General features: G+C 44.5%; 1 protein-coding gene across 4 annotated transcripts in view; it reads right to left on the bottom strand.

Moving 5' to 3' along the window:
• Positions 1 to 65: 65 nt before the first annotated feature.
• Positions 66 to 17,925, bottom strand: part of NUP93 (nucleoporin 93) — a 113,258-nt gene continuing 95,398 nt past the window's right edge. For all 4 annotated transcript variants that reach the window (XM_003823764.6, XM_063597594.1, XM_034940219.2 and 1 more), the window contains 14 exons: positions 15,859 to 15,991; positions 14,286 to 14,443; positions 12,964 to 13,129; positions 12,583 to 12,676; positions 11,565 to 11,756; positions 10,719 to 10,845; positions 10,531 to 10,603; positions 10,195 to 10,239; positions 8,256 to 8,372; positions 7,124 to 7,242; positions 5,782 to 5,899; positions 5,249 to 5,332; positions 3,008 to 3,136; positions 66 to 332 (listed from right to left, as the gene is read on the bottom strand). In XM_003823764.6, the coding sequence (XP_003823812.1) occupies positions 222 to 332; positions 3,008 to 3,136; positions 5,249 to 5,332; positions 5,782 to 5,899; positions 7,124 to 7,242; positions 8,256 to 8,372; positions 10,195 to 10,239; positions 10,531 to 10,603; positions 10,719 to 10,845; positions 11,565 to 11,756; positions 12,583 to 12,676; positions 12,964 to 13,129; positions 14,286 to 14,443; positions 15,859 to 15,991 (1,666 nt within the window). In that variant the 3' untranslated portion in view covers positions 66 to 221. The remainder of the gene's footprint in view (positions 333 to 3,007; positions 3,137 to 5,248; positions 5,333 to 5,781; positions 5,900 to 7,123; positions 7,243 to 8,255; positions 8,373 to 10,194; positions 10,240 to 10,530; positions 10,604 to 10,718; positions 10,846 to 11,564; positions 11,757 to 12,582; positions 12,677 to 12,963; positions 13,130 to 14,285; positions 14,444 to 15,858; positions 15,992 to 17,925) is intronic.

Genomic DNA, 17,925 nt, shown 5'->3' with positions numbered 1-17,925 from the left:
TAAAAATGTAAACAAAATTTCAAAGGAAAAAAAAAAAAAGAAAATAAAAGAATGTTGAAAAGAAATACAAATCAAAGAAATTTATTGGTGTTGACAAAAATACATAATACAGAAACCAAAACAAAACACAACAGAAACAAAACCAGAAACCCCAGCCTAGTGGGCCCATGTGCCTGATGTACTGACAGTGTGCCGACCCAGACTCCCCCAAAGCATGGCACTTAATTCATGAGGACCTCCATCTGCACCAGCCTCGCATTGGTGTCCCCAGATGTTCGGTATGGTATCATTCCAGCAAAGGTAATCAGGGTGCGGGCTTGACTTCGGAGTTGCTGAGAGAGAAGGGAAGGAAGGGAAGGAAATCGGTTAACTTTCGAGTCAGGGCACTATTCCATATTCTTCCATCCTCTATTCCATGTTCTTCCCTCCTCTACCCCAGCGTGTCAGGGACAGATCCCTGATGGGTGGATGACAGTCATACCCTCCTCTGTCACATTCCTTCAACATGACACAAAGTTAGCAAAGCTCGTCCCCCGAGGCCCCTGTTCCACAGGCATCCAAACCCATCTATTAAGCAAAAAGCAGATGGGTTTGCCAGGCAAGCCGCCTCGCCCCAACACATTTGGCTAGCTTTTGACACAGCCCTGAGCTTCAGAACTGCCTGCTCCAATCTTCTGAGCCTCTCTCTCTGGCTGGTTTCTGTCCATCTGCTTTCACAGGGATCTGACTCTCCAGAGCCCCATGAAGCCCTTGTAACACCGTGGGAGGCAAGGGCTGTGACTGTGCAGTCCCAATCCAGCTCTCTTCCTCCCATGCATCTTTCCTCTTCCTTCCTTTCATTCCTCCTGTTTCTCCCTTCCTGACATACATGCTTAGCCCTTCTTTCCCCAGGCAACAGTATTTATGGAATTCCCGGATTGTTCAGGAGGGAAAAAGGTGGCCCTACAAATTTAAACCAAATCTGGACTAGAAAGGGAGAATCTACCACCAACACCTTTCTGGACTAGTAACAAGAATTTAAAGAAACACTGAAGAGTCATCTACTAGGCTTACTTAAGGACCATTCCAGAAGAAAACGGAAAAGCAAATGCTTTTTACCTGATGTGTAAAACAAACTAGCGAGTGTATGTCCTTATTAATGTCCAAACAAAAAGAAATCTGACTTTGTGATGTGAATATCCACTGTATTTTCTTTAGAAGTGAATAAAAGGGCTCTCATTAAATGAGCTCTAGGGATGTTCAAGTAAAAGGATTCACCCCCTTACTAGGCAGCATCTCACTTTAAACCATGAAACCAAGGACGTCAGTGGGCTTGCAGACTTCTTGGGCACGCAGCTTTTATACACAACCTTTTACTTAATCCTATCCCTCCCTACCTTTCAGAAAAAGAAAGAAAAAGGAGAGTGGTGGGCAAAAGGAAGGCAGGAGAATGATCTTCAGACATGAGACATGGCCTGCCAGGGGACCAGCTCTTCTCAGTGGGCAAGCCCCACTGAACTGTAAGCAGCACACAGAGCACCAGGAAGTATCCACCATCTCAATACTCACATTCACAAACATCACTGCACTGGGTTTCTATCATCAAAAAAGATTCCTGCCAAATGGTGGGCACCATGAACCCACCGCTGGCACATCTGACATTTAGACTCCTATCTGTCCAGGGTAGGCAGAAGACCAGCAAATGCTCTGGTGCACACCTGGATGGGCTGACCGCTTCAGTGGACCACTCTTGAGCACTGTTACCCACATTCCTAAAGGTGGAAATTTCCGCCATCTTTCACTAAGCACAAGTTTTGTCAACAACAATGCCTGTGGGGTCACAGTGGAAAGAGCTCACAGACATCTTGGAGGCAGAAGACAGATCAAGGCTTCTTGGCTGCCAAAACCAGGTCTGATGTTAGACACTGAGATGCTGAGAGTCTCATCAAAAATTAAGTGGAAAGGTTAAAGGAAAGGTAATTTTAAAAAACACTATTGTGGGGCCCGGATTACAGGTGCTCACATCTGTAATCCTAGCACTTTGGGAGGCCGAGGTTGGGGGATGTCTTGAGCTCAGGAGTTCGAGACCAGTCTGGGCAACATGGTAAAATTCCATCTCTATATAAAGTACAAAACTCAGCTGGGTGTGGTGGTGCGTACCTGTAGTCCCAGCTACTTGGGAGGGTGAGGTGGGAGGGTGGCTTGAGCCCAAGAGGTAGAGGTTGCAGTGAGCTGAGATCGTGTCATTGCATTCCAGCCTGGGCAACAGAGCCAGGCCCTGCCTCAAAAAAAAAAAAAAAAAAAAAGCAAACACCATTGGACTGTCCCCTTATGGTTTAATTGGGTCAAAAAAATACCTTTGCTCTTTTTTTTTTGTAATCAGACAACATATGCTGTGAGCCCCAGGGTTCTAGCTACCTGGACTCCACTTGACCCATGCACTGCTGGAGGTCCCACAGGCAGCAGAAAGGGCACAGGTGTCAGAGAGACCCAGCCTCCAGACATGGCCCCTTCACCTACCTGCCACCTGAGGGCAGTTGCTTCCCAACTCCACAGCTGTTTCCTCAGCTGTGAGAGGGGATAAGATGCTGTCCTAGTTACCTCTCTAGGGTCACTGTGAACACAGGTGACAGGAGAAACAAGGGTTCACATTAATGTGTTGATCAAAAATAAAGTATGGTTTTAATAAAAGTGTTCACTAATGAGCTAGGACTAACAAAATAAACTTATCTTTTAAAATGTGCAGGAAGTTCTTATGGAGTCAACTAGAAATTAGCATTCTGTTTGATTTGTTAAAAGGTAAGATTTGCAGACCTAGCACATCTTTTTATTTTTTTAAGCTTGAGAAGAGCAGCAATCCCTTTAATATTTGATTTCCTCTGGGAGCCTCCTAACACGAGATTTATCCAGCTGCCAGGTACTGAGGAGAAAGAGCAGTTTTGGGTCATGTGGTCTCATAAGAGTGCAACGGATTCCAAACCAGAAAGGTGGTGCTTAGCAATGTTTCTCGCGAATGCTGGGATCTTACAGAGTCGCGGTCCTCGATGACTCGCTGGGGCCTGGATGACGAGGATGGACTTGTCCCCTTCAGCCTCTTAAACTGTGTGAACAAGATGTTCATGGTGGCAAGAAGCACTTCTGAGAGGTTGTGCCTGATCTACATAGAGAGAAAAACAGAGTAAAGAAAAAGAACCAAGCCTTTGAGGCCAACCACAGATGGAGGGAGGGTGGGCTGCTCCAGGCAGGCCTGGTTGCATCACTCCTCACCATTGCCAGGTGGAGAGCCACACAGTCACCCAAAAGGAGCTGATGGCACTGAAACGTCAAGTGTGAGAAAAAAAACCCAAGCAATGCTGCTCAGGTCAGGTGGTTACTGTTCCTGCTCCTTTATGCTGTTTTTCCCTTAGTCAGGGGCAGTGAGCCAAAAGCATGCTGACATCTGGTTAGCATTAGGCTTAGACTGGCCAGCAGAGTGGCTGCCATTAAATAATTTGAACTTGAATGTCAGGAGGTACAGGTGCACACGCTACTTCTCCACAGTCCCTACCACTCCTCACTCTCTCAAACTCACTGGGCTGTTTCCACTGGATCTGCATGACCCTACCAGAGTCCTTGGGAGTGTCTACAAGGCCAGGCCCTGGTGTACCACTTTAATCCCTGATGCAATGAAGAATGCATTCAAGGAAAGGCTAGAAATAACAAAGGAGCAAGTGGCTAAGGGTAGAAGCCACAGCAGGTATAAAGGGAAGGTCAGCAAGGGGCAAGACCTTCTGAACTGTGTGTACCACAGCAGTCAACATCCCTCTTCATGTGCAGAACTGGCCTTACTTCTTTCTCTAAAACAGAAACTTTTTTTTTTTTTTTTTGAGACAAAGTCTCCCTCTATCGCCCAGGCTGGAGTGAAGTGGCGCAATCTCGGCTCACTGCAACCTTTGCTTCCCGGGTTCAAGTGATTCTCGTGCCTCAGCCTCTGGAATAGCTGGGACTACAGGCATGCGTCACCACGCCCGGCTAATTTTTGTATTTTTTAGTAGAGACGGGATTTTACCATGTTGGCCAGGCTGGTCTCGAACTCCTGACCTCAGGTGATCAGTCCGCCTCAGCCTCCCAAAATGTTGGGATTATAGGCGTGAGCCACCGCACCTGGCTGGAGACATTTTATAAAAGGCATCTGCTCAATGAGGAAGAATTGTAAACTGCAAGACCACTAGTGACATCCCAGAGCCAGGCAGCTGGTTCTAGAGTCTATAGTGTCGACAGCTGAGTTGAGTGTTTGTAGTTCTAGAGAAGAATTTACCTGGCCCACACACTGGAATGACTGGGGGAGGTCTGGGCTGCAGCAATCAGGGAAAACAGAATCTCTGGGGTCTAGGCATGAGGGTTTTTAGAAACTTTTCTAGAGATGCCAGTATGCAGCCCAGCTGAGCACCCTAGGCTAGATGCTGGCAATATGCTAGAAACCCAACAGACAGTGGCTCTGGGGCTTATGGGGTGATAGCTTAGTCCACGGTCACTGCATTTGCTTCTTTAGACAAAACAGATTGGCTGGGCACGGTGGCTCACGCCTGTAATCCCAGCATTTTGGGAGGCCGAGGCGGGCAGATCACGAGGTCAGGAGATCGAGACCATCCTGGCTAACATGGTGAAACCCCATCTCTACTAAATATACAAAAAATTAGCTGGGCGCGTTGGCGGCACCTGTAGTCCCAGCTACTCGTGAGGCTGAGGCAGGAGAATGGTGTGAACCCGGGAGGTAGAGCTTGCAGTGAGCCAAGATCGCACCACTGCACTCCAGCCTGGGTGACAGAGTGAGACTCCTCCGTTTCAAAAACAAAAAAAACCAAAAAAAATCCCAAAACAGATAAGGGAGGGCAAAGGTGGCAGTGAATCATGATGTGTTTCATGTACCCAATGGAACTACTTATAAGATGATCAGAGTTAAGCACTAAAATACCCTCTAGCACAAGCGGATAATAGAAGAATTAAACCAGACTTCACAGATCAACCAGAAACCTGTTTCTCCCAAGAACATGTCAATCACTGAAGTGACTGTATTTTCTCAATTAGGAATTCAGACAATAATCTGATGGGGATGTATGCACTCACAGAAAAGCCAGGCCAAGGTATCTGAAAGGGAACCACTCTGGAAAACTCAGTCTGGATAGTTACTGTAACTAGAATTCTTAAAGCTGTTAGGTACAGGAAAAGAAAAAGCTTTTGGTGGAAGTGGGGAAAAAGGAATTCCACAACTCAGGAAGAAGGAACTTACTTCATCACTGAAATTTCTGAAGGCAGCCACTCTCTCTTCCACACTTTCCTGATTCAGGGGCACCAGCTTCAAGCGCTCAATGATCTGTTTAAAACAACCACCGGCCCCATGTAACACAACCATCACAGTCATTTCATCTCTCTACATGTAAAGTCAGCACCTCACATACTCCAAAGGGCTTCTTCATAGAAAACGCCATTCCTCCTTGTACACACAAAGGCTTTGATTCTAACTAGCTAACTTAATTCTTATCCTCATTTCCTGACACAATTTTTAAAATTCTGAGATTGCAAATTACTTTGAGAAACTTATCTGTTTTCAGATTAAAGGGGAAAGGAATAGGCAAAAAAAAAAAAAAAAAAAAAAAAAGCCACACAGGAAACTCCTTCTAAGTCCCAGGATTGTACTTGTCCTTCTTCATACAACAAACATACTGGCAACAGCTCCTTTGTTTTAAGTAAATTCCATGAAGTGTTTTGAATTTTCGAGGGTGTACATTAACCTGCACTTCAAACACCTTTCCTGAAACTTACATCAAAAGCTCTATCAATATGACCACTATGATACTCGTCAAAAAAGGTGATCAAGTCCAAAAGAAGATAGAACGTGGAGTCCACAAATTTATTTGCGCTTATTCCTTGAGCCCTATACCTGAAAGACAAAAACGGGGTGGGGGTAGTAAGAGTGTATCAGGAATTTCTGTGTAATCCGTAACAGTGGAATAGCATTTAAAAAGACAGTGGGGTGTGGTGGCTCATGCCTGTAATCTCAGCTACATGGGAGGCTGGGGCGGAAGGACTGCTTGAGGCCAGGAGTCAGAGACCAGCCTGGACACACAGCGAGACCCCATCTCCACAAAATATTAAAATATTAACTGAGTGTGGTGGTACATGCCTGTAGTCCTAGTTACTCAGGAGGCTGAGGTGGGAGGATTGCTTGAGCCCAGGAGTTCAAGGTTACAGTGAGCTATGACTGCACTACTGCACTCCACTCCAGCCTGGGTGATACAGGGAGACCCTGTCTTAACGTACAAAAAAATGTATAAAAAGCATCAAAACCTCCTGAGCTCTCTGGGTGAAGTTAATTAAAGAGTGTAAAATGGTGTTTATTTTGAAACAGCCAAGCACTGATAGTGGATTTGGTATGAATCCACCTACAGGTACTCCACCGCATGAAGCGTGGTTCTCCAGCCTTGATCATCATCTCAGCATCCAATCTTCATGAAAGGTGGGAGGTCGTGATGGGCAAAAAGCCGAGCGGCCCTCACTGGGGATTGTTTGCTAGTTGGAGATATCTCATTTACCAAAGAATGTTCTTTTTTGTTACCCCGGGAAGGCACCCCAAACCCAGTTTTCTCTGGGTCATTTTACTAGGAATATCTACAGAGAGCGCAAAAAGTAATGTTGTTAGCCTCAGCCTGGGACTTAAACTAGTTAGAAGTCTGATAATTCAGTTAACTCACTGGGGATCCAGGTAGTTTGAAACACTGGCCACGACACCTCTAAGAATCTCCCCCATCCAACCATCACTAGCTTTGGTCTTGAATGCCTTTGAGAGGGCTGATGAAAGTATACAACAGTCTACAGGCGAGCATAATGCTTAAAATTAAGCTTTATGTGCATGATTAAAATACTGAGATGCCCTTTCATACCCATTTCTTTGGCAAAAATGTTAAGTTTGATAGTACCAAGTACTAGTTCTGATGCGGGGACAAAGGAACTCACACAGTGCTGGTGGCATGGTGAGTTAGTAGAACCACTTTGGAAAGCTGTCTGCTGTTACCTAGTAAAGCTGAACATGCATTTGGGCGGGCATAGGTGGCCTGGCACTGGCAGTGGCACCCTCAGGGTCCCATGGAGCCAGCTCCTGGCTTACCGTTCGGCAATGGAGAGTGCCATGTTCTTCAGCCTCTCCTTGTTGGATTGCGGGGCACTGATCTGGGGGACGACAGGGCTCAGCAGTTTGTTCATCAGCTCCAGTACCTTGTCAGCATTCTGCTCAAGTTTTTAAAATTAAGGAAGCAATCAATAAAGTAATCAATAAAAGGAACAACTATATAATGCCCCCTACCCACCAAAGAGAACTTTCTGGGGTGATGGATGGAAATGTTTGGTATCTTGATCTGGATGGTGGTTACAAAGATATACGCCTATCAACAATTTGTCAAGCTATACACATAATTGTTGCACATTTTTCTACATCTTAATTATACCTCAATCAAAACATTTTTTACCGCCTCCCAAGTTCAAGCAATTCTCGTGCCTCAGCCTCCTGAGCAGCTGGGATTACAGGCATGCACCACCATGCCTAATTTTTATATTTTTAGTAGAGACGGGGTTTTGCCATGTTGGCCAGGCTAGTCTCGAACTCCTGGCCTCAAGTGATGCGCCTGCCTTGGCCTCCCAAAGTGCTGGGATTACAGGCGTGAGCCCCTGCACTTGGCCTATAGCTGTTTTTTTGTCTACTTTTCTCAGTTGATAAAGGAGAGAATGTAATCTTGTTTAGGTCATAGAATCCTTAGCAGTTATCATATGTTCTTAGTCATCATTTGTTCTTCGGTAGAAACATGTATTCTAGTCCTCTCAAAACGCCCAGCTGTGGTCTTATTTTCTTTCACTCCTTCCTGCACACTGATGTGGTCTTATTTTCTAACACCACTGTTCCCCAGTGTGTCTGTGGCTGCCAGGGTCAGCATAATGTAATTTTCAACAGTGGCTTCACCATCGAAATGTGATGGATGCTAATTCTGCTGCCAAGTGAGACAACAGTTCAATGCCTGCAGGACATCCTTTCAATATGTTGTTTGGTCAGAAAAATCTTATGGGCAGAAATAATGCTGTAAAATGGGAATTCTGTCCTGACTGGACCATTAACTGTCTAAGCACTAGAGCAAATGCCTCTGCAGGGAGGGTGCTACAACAATGACACTGTCCAAGTGGCTGCACATTTAATGCCAAAAGGCCAGCAGACCTGTGAAGTGCAAAAGAAGGAAGTGGGCACACTTTACCTTGGCAAGGTCATACAGCTTTGCTGCCTCTTCAAACAGTCCTTTATTTTCTGCCACGGAAGCAACTTTGTTGATTATAGGCTTTGTGTCACTAGTAAACTTATCTATGACTCCAGGCTGACAAGACAAATTATGGAGGGGGAGGAAGAGAGAGACGGGTGCACAGAGCTATTATTTTAAACACAGAGAAGCAATTAGGATCCAAAAAATACTTCAAGTGAAATTGCTTGCCCTGGGCAACGCATATATTTCATCAGCCAGACTCTGGCTTTCTTGAAGATATAAAGTCCTATTAAAACTATAAAAGAGACCAAGGAAACTACACATGAAAGGGCAGACTTACTAGAAGCACAGAGGAGTCAGCAATAAGACATCTGTGCTTTCTAATTTTCCAAAATGACCCAGAGAGTCAGTGAAATCAATGATTTTAAGTTTGCTGATAAGTAGGAACTAGAGAGAAAAATCAGGAGGCTTAGAAAAAATATCTGAAAGATTTTGGATTTGCTTTCTAAGACAGATGGCAAAAGGAACTCAGTGCTGAAAAAACACACAGCAAGTGGTAACAGGACATTTCTTTTTTTTTTTTTTTGAGACAGAGTCTTGCTCTGTCTCCCAGGCTGGAGTGCAGTGGCGCGATCTCGGCTCACTGCAAGCTCTACCTCCCAGGTTCACACCATTCTCCTGCCTCAGCCTCCCGAGCAGCTGGGACTACAGGCACCCCACCACCATGCCTGGCTAATTTTTTTTTATTTTTAATAGAGACAGGGTTTCACCGTGTTAGCCAGGATGGTCTCGATCTCCTGACCTCATGATCCGCCCGCCTCGGCCTCCCAAAGTGCTGGGATTACAGGCGTGAGCCACCGCGCCCGGCTGGTAACAGGACATTTCTTTAAAAAAATCACCATCACCACTCAACAGCAACTAAATGGTCAGGAGAGCATGAGAGAGGCCTTAGGCACCCTGGGAGAATGAAGGCAAGTGCATAACATCTCTGCCTGGCCATTCTGCTTCTCCACTAGCGCTGGACTCTCAGGGCTAGACCAGGTCAAGGTGGCTGGACCAGGTTGAGGTGACTTGCCCTGCCACTTGGGAGGTAGCAGAGGATAAGGTCTTATCTATGTTTCTAGCTCTGTCAACTCACATACAGTAGGAGCCTCCTGGCCCCAGTGCAGCCTGTTAAAGAAGAAACTATGCAAAGCGCTCAGCACAATGCCTGGTGATTGTCATTGCCCAATAAGCAAGGCCACTGTCATCAGCGCTGTCACTTGCCTTTCTTCTGAGGTAGATGGTGTGAGCAGTGTGAGCTCATCTACAGATTGCTGGGTCCAAATCACTCATTTTTACAAATGAGAAAACTCAGTCCCTGAGGGGCAAGTGACTTTCCAAGGGCCACAGGGAGATTCAGGGTCATGACTGGTCTCTGACAACAGGACCTCTGACCCTCCTGCCATGACAACCAATGGGCATAGTGAGTCCTGAAATCCCTCAAGCTTCCAGAAGTATTTCCAGGGTCACTGTGGAGTTCAAAGCCCTTGGAAACTGCATTTTGAAGGAGGTCAAGTGCACGTCTAACTTTCCCATCTTGGGAGAATGGGTGCAGTAATCAATTTCTTTTCCTTGCATGCTTTCTGAGCCAAGAATGGCAGAAATGTATAATAGCATTCTCAGCTCAAAAAATGACAGGCATGAACAAATGAATATTCTGAACATAATAAAAAAGCTATGTAATCACAAATTAACATATTTTAAGGAGATATAAGTGTGTGTAAAACCAAGGTCATCATTTGGGCCCATAATTTTCATTCCATTTTTTAAATTAAGCAACTCTGTTCAGATTTGCATCTTTAGTACCTTGAATCTTAAAATCTAAGTGTATTTTTTGATATTTATAAATCCCCAATGGCTAACGAACATTTCTCTAAGGATGCATTTAACTCACCTTTCTACTTCCGTCATTCTCTAGTTTCCCAAGAATCATATCGAACTGTGGAAGGAAAAAAGTTTACTCAAATTATTGGACAAAGATATAAACATACTCCATAAGTCTTCAGAGAAAAAAGAGGGGAATCAAATGGGATGAATGGGATAAGTCTTAGGCAAACTAAAAATCAGTGTGACTGAAATAAATATTTTCATTGTTAGAAACCAAAGAAACTCCAAAAACTCCCTAGGCCTTATCCACCACAACCATATTGAAGTAAACACGCAATACGGAATGAGCATGGGACATGCACACTGAAAACCATGGGGAGGAGAGAAAAGGAAACCCACTCACCTCTCGGCTTTCAATCACAAGCTCACTCACACAGCGCAGAAACATGTTTTCTCCTTGACTATCTTTCTCATCCCTATAAGGGAAATAAACAACTCAGTTTCCAGTCTGGACATGAGGTCTCTAACAGTCATTCTCAGAATGGCAGAAATTGAAACTAGCTGAAGTAAATGGTCAAAAGCAAATGTTACCTGAGGAAATAGAAGTACTGGAGGGCTTCCCTTGGGTCCGTGGACTCAAACTTCCGGGTGTACAGCATGAGGAGCCGCACAAAGTTCAGCCGCCGCATGCAAGGAGGGTCACCAGGCTCGTGGCTGACTGCATTGTGGGGGTCAGAATGGGTCACAACCACACTGCCCCTCTGATCCATGCAACCCAGAAACTATGGAAGCTGAATCCACAGACCCAGCAGCATCTACTCCTGCAGCCCAGTCAATGTTTGCTAATATAAGCTTTGGCCAGTCCCTTTTACCATCCTATCCTCAATTCATCCCCAGGCCCAGAGTGGAGAAAACAGCACTTTGCCATAAATTACTAATATGCTGGTCTTTGAATGAAAACATAATCCAACTGACAATTATGGCATGTGCTCTGGGATGACTTTGCTGCAACAATAAGGAACCCGCAGCCATTCATCCACATTTACTTCCTCTCTCTCCCCTGACTCTCTCATCCCAGGCAGGTATGCACATGCCTGGCTGGGGTTTCCAATGTCATTAAAGCCAGCCCTAATGGGAATCAGACCCATAACTCTAGGGGCTGCTTCTTCAGCATTTTCCAGGCAATCAGACTGGCCACAAAGCTAGTACTTTGAATCACTTTATATACTTAACTTTCAAGGGAATACTAATGCTGGGGGGTGGGGGGGAAGCAGGAACCCTTAACACTAATCATCTAAAAAGCTCAACTGTCCGCATGCTCTAAAATGACTGGTACCCTTTGCTCAAATCCTTATTGGTTGTGGTTTTGTGGCCACCGTCACCCAAAGGGGGACGTGCTGTGGTTACATTACTGTCAATCCAATCCCAAATACTCACGGAGCTGAGCACTCTGTCCAGAGGACTTTAAAAGCAGCTTCAGCTCAAACAGCACCAGTGCTACATGGACAGCATGGCAGCGCAGCCGCTCCATGCGGAAAAGAAAGGCAACTGCTGCTTCAAACTGCGCTGTCAGGAACAGGACTTGGAAGTAGAGGAAGGGTTGCTGGTTCACCGTAAAGTGGGACTCGCCTGGGAGAGAGGAGAGGAGAGGAGATAAAACCAACTTAGAAAGAAGGGGCTCACTGGTGGCCCAACCCCCAGGCAGCAGCCCTGTGAGCCCACAGGACTTGCTGGACAGGAAGAAAGCACCAGATTGAGTCTGAATTGATCAAGGGGGCCCTGAATACAGTAAACTGCCATGTGAAATGTGACCTGGCTCCTCCACCTTCTCTAGACCTCATAACATTACTGGAAACTGTGACTGTGCTGTAAAACTCCAACTGCTTGCATTAGGTGGGAGAGAAACAGAGCTAAGGACCTTAAAATGGACCACAGAGAGTGTTTATCTCCTTTACCCTGTTAAGTCACTCAAGGAGAGAAATGAAGATTTCAAAGGAGCGTCAGTTTACTCACAGTCACAGAAATCTGAATGCAACAACTGGTAACCACTATTTGGAATCTTCTTTTCTTCTCAGTTTTTAAAAAATACGGGAAAAAAGAAGAAAGGCTGTTTCTCTCTCCTTTGTTCTCAGATCTAGTGACTGGTACGATCGACTAGGAAGCAACAGCTAAGTCTTCTTTTTCTCTCCCTGAGCGTATGTCTACTAGAACAGTTCAAAGAATTAGAGAAAACAGATTATTGTGTATGACCATATAAGTTTTATGTATTTCTTAAGGCCACATGCCCTTTATTTGAATTTGGAATGGTAGTTTTGTTGTGTTTTGCCTTGACAATCTATAGGAGTTTTGGAAGAAAGACAAAAGTTCAGAGATGAAAAATTTTCCCAGAGGAAAACTGAAGTAGTCACCTTAAGTGGACAAGAGAAGGGAAAGGTGGTTATGTCCAGAATCTTACCATAGTCTTCCAACAACTGCTTCTGGAACTGTGAGAGAGTGAGCCTGTCTTGTGGGGAGCTGGTGCCATCGTCATCAAAACACACTTGGTTCAACTAAATCCCCAAGAGAAACACATGCATTGGTACAAATGACACCCTGAGCCACATGCACAGAGTTGTAGCTGTTCAGCAGCCATGCTCAACGATGTCAGCTGGAAGCTGTGTTTAAGGCTATGGTTATGAGCTGGGAATTACACAACAAAAAATGGGGACAGAAGACGAGGAACCCACTGGTCCTGATCACTGTATTGGCATCATACATTAAGCAGGTAAAATCTTTGCGGGGACATGAGCACAGAAAAGGGGTAAAGCCCTATGTGGGCAGGGGAAACAGTGCCTACCTTCAGCCACAGGTAATCCTCAGTTTTGTCCGCCACTTCACTCTGGTTGTCGGTGACGTCACATCTGCCAATGATACAGTACACGGCCCGCTTGTAGGGATCTGTATTGTTCCTGAGGGCCCTACGGTAATGCAGCCGGAGCTTGTTTTCCGTAGCTGGGGACAATCTACAGACATAAGGGAACAGACAGATAGATACATACTCAATAAAGATCCTCAAGGGCATCTGAAAGCGTCCCAGGTCCCAAACACATAAAAGCAGGGAAGCCTTCCTTCATTCGGGGTAAGAGACACTGTCTCTGCCCCATCCCCTCCCCTCGGTACCATCGCTTTAACCTGACTTGCAACTACCTGCACCTGTATCTATTGGCCTGCCGGTTTTCTATTTGCTGAGGCCTTCATGGGCAGGTGAGAAATGCCAGGGAATTAGAACTCCATTGCACAACCCAGCAGCACTCAAGCAGTGATAGACAGGAGTGAATCCTTCCCTTAACTGTCTTAGCCCCTCTCTGGCCTCCACACTCCCTTATTCATGTGAGATCACCTCCTAAATAAACAACTTGCACTCAAATCTCCTTCTGGGGGAACCTTAAGACATTAACCCTACTTTAAATTCTAACATGAGCAAGACAGGGGCTTCTGGTTTGAGGCAATCTCTTGATATGACATTATTAATGCTGCCAAGAAAAGTATCCTAGTTTTTCACAAGTACAGCTACAGTAACCGCCATCATTTCTTCTACATACATGTACATATATATAACCTCAGTTTGAGTATGAGCTTAAGTCCAATTACATTAGCAAAATCCAAGGAAAATTAATGCTTAGCAGTTCCTTAATGCAAGAGAACTTAAAGACTTAATGAATCAATTCAATGATTATATTTCAATTTTACTAACTTCTAATTCTAGCCTTTAAGCTACGAAGTACATGACAACATATTTTCATATTGGTTGACCAAAAAAGCATTAAGTGTTAACAAGTGTAACTTTTAAAAAGTCCCATTTTATAAAGCATCCTTGATGTGCCTTAGATTTACAGAATAAGTCAAATCATGCTCCTGAACCTGGCCCTCCCTTGTAGGAACAGAAAAATTCCCAAACACAGATGCATGCATGCCTAGACATCAGTGTCAGAATGGGGCATTCTTTTAATGTTTTCACTCCTTATTCCCAAGAGAGTTATATTTGCTTTCAAAACTTCCTTTTTCCCCCAAGCAGAAACTTGTTTTGGGCCCATCCAGGGAAAAGAGAATAATGACAGTGAAGGATGCCCCTTTGATTCTGCATGGCTGCCCCTGGGTGTGCCACCTCATTCACCATACCTTCTGTCCTTGCTGTTCATGTACTCCTGGAACCAGGTTTTAAACTCTCCCAGCTGGTGCTGGGCTCGATTAACTACCTGTGAAGCGGCAAGCAGGTCTCCACAGCGCATGCAGTAGTAAATTAGTGCCCACACAGGATGGCCTTCCACCTCTCCATCCTAAAAGAGGAACAGTTAAGTGCTCAAAATAAACAAGGAAAAGCTGACTGCTTTCATATGTGCTAAAACCGAGCTAAGCCCCTCTCCTTTATAATATGTCACTTAATCTTCAGAACAGCTCCCTGCAGTGAGAACCATTAACAGCCTTTTCCTGTTTTACAAACAAGGAAACTGAGGCATAGAGGGGTTAAGTCATCTGTTCAAGTAAGCTGTTAAGTGGCAATATGGCTCCAGAGCTTTTCCTCTGAAGTGCTATGTACCCAACTTGATCCAAAGCCACCCTGTGGTTTTTCCATGGAATCCCAGGGGCCCATAGTAACTGGGTGATGTTCTTTTGTGATAATATACACACATGCACTCCTACAATCCCACAAAGCAAAGGCTAAAGATGTCACTGACCAGTAAGAGACTATCCTTATAGTACTCAAGTTTATAAAACGTCATAAACATTTTACTCAGTATCTTGGTGTCAGGTACTGCTGGGCACTGGGGATCTGAGAGACAGCTCCATTCCCACTCTCTGAATACTACAGCTTATTTATCCCAAGTCTGGTTTTGCCATTTGTCTGCACAGCGGCCTGCGCTTACGCTTCTGTCTTTGCTTTTCTTCAACTCCTCCAGAAGTAGACTTCAGGCCTATCTTGGCACTTCCACCCTTCCCTCAACAGGACTCTTTCTAAAACCCAGATCTGAACTTGCCCACTTAAACCCCTTTGAGCTGTTTAAGTCCAAAGTGCTGGGCCTGGCACTTAAGGCCTTCACTAGTGGGCCCCAAGCTTGCCAAGCCCTACTGTGCACCCAGTCCTCCAGATACTCTCTCCTGCCTCCATGCATTTGTGCATGTGTTACCTCCTCCTGGAATACTCTTTTCCAAAACTTCAGGTTGGTGAACTCCTATTCTTTAAGAGCAAGTGCGAATCTCACCTTCTTTATGCAGCTAATCTCCTCTGTATCCTGCCACCCTTTGCATAAGGCTCCAGTTTAGGGCTTTGCATTACTGTATGATAATCTCCCCAACTGGACCACGAGCTGAGAAGAGACCACATCCTAAAAACTACATTCAACTCCATTCTTCCAGCTGTTTTAGCCAAAAATCTCAGAAGTCATCCCTGACTCTGCCTCTCACACTCAAATCCATGTTCTTCAGCAAGTCCTATTGGCTCAGCTTTCAAAACATGTCCAGAACCCAATGACATCTTCTCCATGCACTCTTCTCCACCCGGAGCTGAGTCCACCATCACCTGGACTTCTGTACTATCAGCCTCCTAAGAGGTCTTTACCTTCTGTCCTCACCCCTCTCTGGTCCCATCTCCACACAGTAGTCTCCACAGATACCCTCATTTTAACTGAAAATGCCCATCTGAGGGCAACTGCTCTGGGGGTGTAACTGATCACACAGAGAAAGTTGTCAGTACCTGTAGTCCAGGCAAGGGAGCTGGCAGTTTAATGTTCAGGAAACTTCGAACCAACTGGTAAGTCCCAGGCACCCCGCCCAGCTGGGCCTGATGCAAATTTCCAAAGACAGTCACAAGGGTGTAATTCTTATAACTGGAAAAATTTTAAAGGAAAAAACAGGGAAGACTGAAAACATTTATTACACATCTCTATGCCCATACCCATGACATTACACTGTAGCTTGGAAGGGCAGGGCCTAGACTTCAAGCTCAATGCAGAAGAGGAAATAGTACATGCTTAATGAAGCAAACTACATTATTACTCAGTGGGCTGTGGATCACAGTAGATTTCTCATCACTGCGGAAACTCAAAAGAATCCCTGGAGGAACACAACTGTGGACTTCAAATACATTAAGGGTGGATATACAGAATAATAATTGCTCCAGCTCACAGCCTAATGTTCTGATTGGTTCTTGTTAAACTTTTTATTTTGAAAACTTTCAAACCTACAAAAAATTAAAAAAATAGTTCAATGAATGCACATAACCTTTTACCTAGATTCACCAATTTTTAACATTTCTTTATGTTTTCTCTCTACACATACACATAACATTTTTCTCCCCTCAAACCCCTTGAAAATATGTTATAAAAATGAGGGGCTACTTTATCCATAAATACCATATGGCTCTGAAGAACTAGGACCTTCTCCTGCCTAACCTCAGTATCATTATGATACCAAGAAACTTAACATTAATTTATTATTATCAAAAATATAACCCACATTTCTTAATAGTGTCCTTTACAGTTTTTAAATCCAGAATCTCATCAAGAAAATACAATTGTCAAGCCACTTTCCCTTAATCTAAGATAATTCCATTAATTCTACCACTATTTTTGTCTTTCATGACAATGATCTTTTTTTTTTTTTTTTTTTTAAGAGGCAGGGTCTTGCTGTGGTTCCCAGGCTGGGATGCAGTGTCTATTAACAAGTGCCCTTATTTTTTTTTTGAGATGGATTCTCACTCTAGTCGCCCAGGCTGAAGTGCAGTGGCATGATCTTGGCTCACTGCAACCTCTGCCTCCTGGGTTTTCAAGCATTTCTCTTGTCTCAGCCTTCCAAGCAGCTGGGATTACAGGCGTAGGCCACCACGCCCAGCTAATTTTCGTATTTTTAGTAGAGATGGGGTTTCACCATTTTGGCCAGGCTGGTCTCGAACTCCTGACCTCAAGTGATCCTCCCGCCTTGGCCTCCCAAAGTGCTGGGATTACAGGCATGAGCCACCATGGCTGGCCCACAAGTGCCTTTAAAGCACTCTACTGCCTCGAACTCCTGGGCTCAAGCAATCTTCCCCCCTCAATCTCCTGAGTAGCTGGTGCTAGAGGTACATGCCACCATGCTCAGCTGGACACTGACCTTTTATTTATAGAGTCCAGTCCAGCTGTCTGGTAGAATATCTTGTAAGCTGGATCATTATTTGATTCAGGTTCAATTTTTTTGCCAGTAGCCCTACATAGCTAATGCTGGCACTTCCCACTGAATCCCACAATGAAGTAGGTAGTAGGTTTGCTTCTTTATTGGTAACACTAGATATGATTCACTTGCTTGAAAGATGTCCACCAGATTTCTCCGTTACAATTTATTATTCTCTTTGTACTTAATAAGTAGTCTGTGGGGCAATACATGGAAGTCATGCAAGTATTCTATTCACCAACAATCTTTTACTCAACGGTTTTACTTTCCATTGATGGTCCTTGCCGCACCAGTTATTACACTGGTGGTCGCAAAATGATGATTTTTCTACCATTCCCTCTTCATTTATTTGCTAGCATGCTTCTTAAAATCCTCTGCAGTGGTTTTAAGTGTTTCCATACCAAGATTAAATAGTCCAATTCACAGATACCCAAATATGTGGTTAATGTAATAACTTTCTAAATATAATATGTTCTTGTCAAAAACAAGAGACTACCTCAAAAAGTCAGGTGTTCAACACCAGGTTAAGTAAAACAACAGAGAGAGTAAAACAACCTAAATCTTAATAACAGGAAACAGACTCAACAAAAAAAAATTTTTTTTTTTTTTGAGACGG

The sequence above is a fragment of the Pan paniscus genome, chromosome 18, assembly GCF_029289425.2.
Source record: "Pan paniscus chromosome 18, NHGRI_mPanPan1-v2.0_pri, whole genome shotgun sequence".
NCBI classification, from domain to species: domain Eukaryota; kingdom Metazoa; phylum Chordata; class Mammalia; order Primates; family Hominidae; genus Pan; species Pan paniscus.
This window is presented reverse-complemented; position numbering and strand designations above follow the sequence as displayed.